Consider the following 6,774-nt stretch of genomic DNA (forward strand, 5'->3'; position numbering starts at 1 on the left):
AAAGGCCTCTAGGCGCGCGCGCTTATCACTCCAGGTCCTTGCGAAGCAAGGTGTTGCACACCCTCTGGATCAAGCAGGGGCATCAGCTTTTAATCCCGTCCTGCACCCCCTGGGGCAAATAGGAGATTTGCTACATCCACACAGAGGATCAGTCAAAACGACTGATGTGTAGATTGACTACAAGTTCTACCATGTGCAGCGGGGCTGCCGTAGCTCTTTGTTTAGATAAAGCTAAGTTTAGGTCACCAACGTTACATTCTGTTTTAAAGCCAGCATGAGTGTAGCGGATCGCAATCCGCTGCCTCCAAAAGTGCCCAAAACCTTAACACATGGCAAAACACTCTTCCATTTAAAATCCAAAATGTTCTCATTTGCGGCAGAGCCGTCTTTATCTAAATAGCTCTGAATCAAATAATATAATCTGATCAGAATTTATAAGTACTGGCAGTCCCGACTTCTTGTTAAGATGTAGCCACGCCATCGTGTGGTCACTTTATCCTGCGTGCCTCACCCCTATTAACCAGGGTACGTATAACTCCGTTACTGTTTTTCACTAGTATGTTTGTAGGCAATTTGGTGACACCCAAAAGCTCTTTCACCCCGAGTTACTCTAAAGCGCCTACAGTTGTAGCGTCATTTCTGCCACAATTGTTACTATTTCCAGAGAATTCTGCTTATTTCACTGCCATGATGCCATCATACCGTTTACTTGAACGACCAGCACGCTCACAGGCTTCTTGTCGTCCTTGCCCGCCGAAAATTCGGCGTCGCTGTGTAAGCGCAGCCGCAGCGGCGGTTATTTGGCATTGTTGTCACCTAAAATGCTGAGCTTGTGCGATCGGATGCTTTTGAGCTACAGAGCTGTATGCTAAGCAGGTTTTCAGTCGGTCATCGTTAATGAATTTGCACGACGTGTTGTACAATGTGCGGCGAACATGGTATCCGGGCGCTTGTGTATCGCGATAAACAGCAAAATCCTAACAAGTCACTGATAACAAGTCACAACCGGTCTCCTTTTTCTGTCTCCTTCATTGCTTGCGTATGATGGCAATGCCGAGAGTTCGAAGCTCCAGCACAGCCATGTCATATAAAGAACTGCTGAAATATTTTGATGTCGTCAGCACCAGTGACTAGTAGGTCATCTACGTATGTCCTGGCGATCGTCAAGTCATCTTTGGCTGCCTGAAACACAAGCACATTTCATTAATACACTAGCTGGACCCCAGCTTGACCATTACACGATGTAAGAGAGGTGCCCTGCTTGTTTGAGTCCGTGTAGGCTCTATCCCAGAAGCAGTCCAACTGCATCCGCGCTCCCAGCTACGAGAGCTTTAAGCTCTTCTTCTGTAATGACGAGTCTGTCGGGACGAACCGCAGAACCGACGTAGTTTCAACAATTGTAATCATTCCTCCCCCTTTTTACCTTTGCATATATCATTATGTCTGGCAGGAACCCCCATATGGATGTTATACCGTCGATGAAGTTAACGCTGACCATCAAGTCGTTGTCGAAGTCATCCAGTACAGCTTTGTACCGCTCATTTTATTATGTTCGCTTGCATTTATCGTACATCCCAATGGGTACGTAATCGAACTTAATCAAACATGCTCTTGACAAAATGCCCTAAATTGTTGGCTTGCAGGGCAGCGGTTTTTTCATTTCTGGGCCACCCGCAATGCGCTTATGCGATTGCGTAAATTTCAGATTCAGGTCATCTGGCTGCAGTTTGACGACACTAGCTTCGAAAACAATCAAAGCTAAAGGTGGTATATTGGAAATCTTCGAAACGCCGATTCCAATTTCTCCATTGGCTTCAGCAAGGTGGCGTAACATGCGGCGCGGCCGACAAGACCTGCTGGATACCATAGATGCTTTGGTGTTCGATTAGCAAGTGTCTCTGTGTATGGTTTCTCCTCCCGTGCGCGTATGTTCTGCACATACGTTCCGATCCCTTCGCTGCCGTTAATGCGGGAAAAATGTTCTCGGCAGTCGATCCGTTTCTTAAACACCCTCAAACTTCTTCTCAGCGAGTTCGTTCATTTTAGCTATGTTCATCAAGCAGTAGGTCCACAACGTTACTCATGTAACGGTTATCTTGATGATCATGCGCCGTCGTCAAGCTCTCCGGGTCGCTACAAATGACTTTTTAATCTGATCAATTGGTGCTCTTTGGTGTCCTTATTGGCTGTTTAAAGCAGGCACAGTTTTTGCTCTCGATACGAGATTCTGACGCCGGATACGGGGTCCATTATCATGCGCTAAATGACTAAATCATCCATGGAATCCATTCAAGTACCCGTGACGATGATCGGCGGCAAAACTGTGTCCGTATTTCCCATAATAATAATATACTATTTCATCTTCGCACTGTTCGCGGAAGATTCACAACGAGCATGTCGTGCTTCAGATCAGTGAAGATCATTACGTTATCGCGCTTTATCCGCGCCAACTTGATGCTGCACCTAGTGAGGAAGCACATCTTTGCAATCAGCCGTTAGTGTGAGATCATGTTTTAGTTTTGGTGCGTAGTCGAATCACCGAGCTCTGCTTTGGTGCGTAACTTCATTAGCAATCGCTTGCCGTATCACCGAACTTTCTTGGCAGCACCGTCGTCCAACCATTCGATATCGCACAAAACTCCTCGACAGAACACCCCACTACATTAGTCAGCAGCTAACGCGGGGTACCACTGTCCAGCGGATCCAGCTGTAGCTTCCAGCAGCATGCGCGAAATTTGCGACATTGAGCTTGTTGTATTTAGTGGGGCGCCTCAAGATTATTTTATGTGTCTAGCCTGATTGCAGCTGGGGCATCACTGTGTTTCTTTTTGCGTTTTGGACACTGCACTGATAGCACCCTTTCTGATATGATTCATTGCTCGGTCAGCATCATACATAATGCGCTCCGTCACAGGTAGGCCGTAAGTGTGTTGAAGCGGATCTGATCGCGTAATGTCACGCTTGGTACATTTGTCTGGAGACGCGTACCTGACGGTGATCTCTAAAAGCAGCGTGGGGGCACGTTGGTTCTCACCACGATGGTATTCAAGTCCTGAAAATGCTCACTTCACGATCGTACGCGTCTCTCTTAACCCCAAACAACTTATCCATGTTGCGTCGAGAGCGTCAACTTGGATGACAAGTGCATCTGACCCATCACGAACCAGAACGTCGGCTGCGCGGCACACCAATCCGTCATGGTGAGTGAAAGAATTCTGTTTTATAACGTGGATCCTGCTCAAACTTCTTCGGGTAGCGATTCGACCACATACCGGTTCCGCCATCAAGATTTGTCCGATTAAGAACAGCTTTTGCTGCTTAAAACCGTTTTTCGAACTCCTTTGTAAAGTTTGCTGCTGTCAAAATTACGCATGTAGATGTTCGCGTCTTTTGCCAGCGGCACTTACTCATTTAAGATGCAAGGTGATGGCGCTGCTCATTGCGCCATAAATGGTGCACCTCGTGCTTGATGATCACTACCATGTCAATTATGTATACCTGGCGTACACGCGCCCATACCAAAGCTAGTTAAATCGAGCCCATGAATTTGCATGCGATGCACCCCAAACCACCTACTTACTTTTTTATTTGATGGTTACGGTATGGCCAAGTCCGGCCTCGTCTAGTGAGCTCAATCGTCACACCATGCTGTTGCATATCCAGCGAGCACCCAAAGCTGTCGACCTTGGTCACGTGCACTTTCATCAGCCCCACAAATCTCGTAAAGGCTGGTACAGCATTCAGCTTCCGTAGCTATGCGAGCTTTCCGTGGGTGAGATGTGGAACGAGAGCCGCCTCTGATGCAGCGTCGTCATCCGTTTGGCTCTTCACCTGATAGATGGGTGCTTGCGCGCGATAACGAGTTAAAGAGAATGCGAAATACATACAAGAAGCTATAGCTGAATTCTACACGCACGTTACGCGTAAATTGTAAAGATGCACGGTCCAGAAAAGGCACGCGCCTGATCTGAAAAGTCCTAACGTTTTTTTAAACTTCATAGCGAAAGTTAATATGAATCGCTTCAAAACGACATTGTGACTCGACGCATCCTTAGAGGTTTACGGGGATCTGGCTTCCGACTGCCTTCATGTATACTGATTTTTTTCTTCATTGATGTCCGGCAAATAGTGTTTCTGGCAATAAGTATCTAAACTAATTCTATTGATAGCTTTGGTGCCACAACCAGTCAGCCCGTTTAAAATCGCCCCTCCCATTCCAATACTTACAGGCAAACAGTAAAGCGACACAATTTGGCTGAAGTCATTGGCATGACCTAGGTCTGGGTAAGTCAATATTTCAGATTCCGATAGTGTGGCTGGCAGAGAGTCTTTTGCGCATAAAATAGCTCAGTAATTAAATCGTATTTTTATTGCAGTGGCGTTTGGTTGTTGTGATATGCTATTAAGAGTATACGTTTCTTCAATTTATCCCTCGGTGAACGTCACCAGGCTGTTGTACGTCGCTAGTATTTAAGACAGCCCCTGGGGTGACCACAATGCATGCCGTTCAGATTAATTATGCAGTATGGGAATGTCACTTACTCGTACAAGCACTAAATTACATAAAAAGACTTTTATAAAATCATCCCATTATGCGGCTCTGCAGCACAAACTTTCAAGCAATCGCGAGTGCGACAAAATCGTGGCCGATTTCAGCTAAGATTAAGCATGCACAATTCACCATTTCTTGTTAGCCGCGCTGACGCAAAACGTTAATGGAAAGTAGGAATTTTGCTCTCATTCACAAAACTCGTCTTGTACTTTGCGCAGAAAAAGCGTCTGTGACGTCACACTTATCTCTTTATTCGAGTCGTCGGCGTGTTACCGCAATATTTCGTTTTATTGGCCAGGTCAGTCACATCACGCCTTAATACTCAGGCGTCACCTCTTGTCAGCACGTCGAGATATTATTTCAACAACGATAAGCTGTTTGCAGGAATCACAAATTATGTTCTTGATAATAGATATACCCATGAGATATAATGAGCTCAGCTTCTCTTCCGGTGCTAAACCTAAAAGGGCACACCCGTCAAAAGACATGAGAATATCGAGATTGTATAATTTTATAAACTTTCAACTTTATGTAAATCAAGAAGTGACCGAGGCGGCTTGGTTGTATGAGCGTTTGTCGGTCATCATCAAATTTATATTTTTTTTTAGCAATTATTCGCACCATCACGAATATCTCAATCGTTAGCAAGTACTTGAAGATGAAAGCCGATTAAAATTGAGTATAAGGAATATCATCACGCAGTAGCAGTTACTCTACATCAAACGCAATCTGTTTTGATCCTATGTATTCCATCACAGAAAAAATGAAATTTTCAAACCCCGGGGCCATCGTCGAAACATAATCATCGGTTCACTAGGTAAACTGACCTATGAACTCGGTGATCACCATCTTGCAATCCCTTGTATACACCTCTGAAAGAAACTTTTCGAGCGCTACGAGAGCTTCAAGTGTGCATTTTCAAGAAGTACCCAGTTACTCTAATAAAACTACTCGTTGGGCTTCATAAATTTACATGGGTAGCACGCCATTTGGTGCTGCTGGCTTAGCGTTACCGTCGAGCCACGACAAGGTGGACCATCAGTATATTAATATCACCATTTGGTTTTCCTAACCACAATACACAGCTAATCTTCAACGTTAGAGACCGCATAATAACACCCTTGCCTTTTGAGCTTTGCTAAAAGATCCTAACATATTATGGCAAACTATCTCGAATTCCTCAAGTCTTGTTGCAGCTTCATGCCCACACCAGATACAATTCAAATAGGATCGTTCCTCATCGAATGTTCACTTGGAGACAAGTGCGCGTCACCTAATGCTTTCGGATCTTGACTACTAACCGGTCAATAGGTGGTTCACAGAGCTCCGCCAAACCATTGTAGGATAAAGTCGTGTCTTGAGCTCAGATTGAGTGTCAAATGGTACCACACACCGCTGAATTCAACTCTTAAGAAGGTTTTTTGACACTCAGACGAGTGTTCCCGTTGCATAACACACAAATACGGTATCTGCGCTCAATGCTGCCATACATTCTCTACTGTTTCCAGCAGTAATAAATCTGCATGACGATTGCAAATTTTTTGTAGGTGCTCAAAGGATTCACGAAGCCCCAGATCGTGTTTTCAATGATTGACATACTTGGGCTGTGCCCTTCTCCTCTATCAGAGCTTTTGCTCACGCAATTGCTGGGTACCCAACACGAGGTCAAGATGGTTCAATAAATTATAAAAAGTTGTTCCTCGCCAGCTTGAGTTGGATTCTCCCGCGATGTGATCGTCGGATAACTCTTTTTGGAATCTTGACCCTTCATACCCTCAACCGAAAGCGAGCGGCACTTGCAAGAGGTATTATAACACCATGGAGGCGCTGCAAATTCTCAAAGAGTGGGAGCAAAAAGCATAACCGCACACTATTCGTACACCCTTCTTAGGATGTTAAGATAATGTTATGAGCTGTCGTGCTTGCAGCAGCTATAAAGATGTTATCAGGCTGGTCCACATATACTTCGGTGTGGTTAAGCATAGCAAAATTTGCTGTATCGACAGTAGCAAGCTAAGGCTCATGTTCTGCGCTAATTTGGTATAAGTAAACAGTCAAGGGAGTCTACCTTTGCTTCTAATAAAGTATTGATGGGTTATTGGCAGAATTTACGCCCTTAGGATTTCATGTTATATCACTTTGCATGAAACGCCATACTGAGCTTATGTAACGGGGTTACACGTACCCTGGTAACAGAGGTGTGTGTCACACGAGATGGGCAT

General features: G+C 45.0%; 3 protein-coding genes across 3 annotated transcripts; 2 read left to right on the top strand and 1 right to left on the bottom strand.

Annotated features, from left to right (window-relative positions):
- Positions 1-558: 558 nt before the first annotated feature.
- On the top strand, positions 559-966 carry PHALS_03561 (uncharacterized protein; the record flags this gene model as incomplete). Its single annotated transcript, XM_024717793.1, has 2 exons — positions 559-795; positions 877-966. The coding sequence occupies 2 exons, from the start codon at positions 559-561 to the stop codon at positions 964-966; spliced, it is 327 nt and encodes a 108-aa protein (XP_024583256.1).
- Positions 967-1,758: 792 nt separating this feature from the next.
- On the bottom strand, positions 1,759-2,041 carry PHALS_03562 (uncharacterized protein; the record flags this gene model as incomplete). The annotated part of the gene is made up of 2 exons (XM_024717794.1): positions 1,759-1,957; positions 2,019-2,041. 2 exons carry the CDS (start codon positions 2,039-2,041, stop codon positions 1,759-1,761), a joined length of 222 nt encoding a protein of 73 aa, XP_024583257.1.
- A 3,484-nt stretch (positions 2,042-5,525) lies between these two features.
- PHALS_03563 (uncharacterized protein) lies at positions 5,526-6,234 on the top strand (the record flags this gene model as incomplete). The annotated part of the gene is made up of 2 exons (XM_024717795.1): positions 5,526-5,582; positions 6,100-6,234. 2 exons carry the CDS (start codon positions 5,526-5,528, stop codon positions 6,232-6,234), a joined length of 192 nt encoding a protein of 63 aa, XP_024583258.1.
- Positions 6,235-6,774: the final 540 nt, after the last annotated feature.

Source organism: Plasmopara halstedii (genome assembly GCF_900000015.1).
Source record: "Plasmopara halstedii genome assembly, contig: Scaffold_2386, whole genome shotgun sequence".
Lineage (NCBI taxonomy): Eukaryota > Oomycota > Peronosporomycetes > Peronosporales > Peronosporaceae > Plasmopara > Plasmopara halstedii.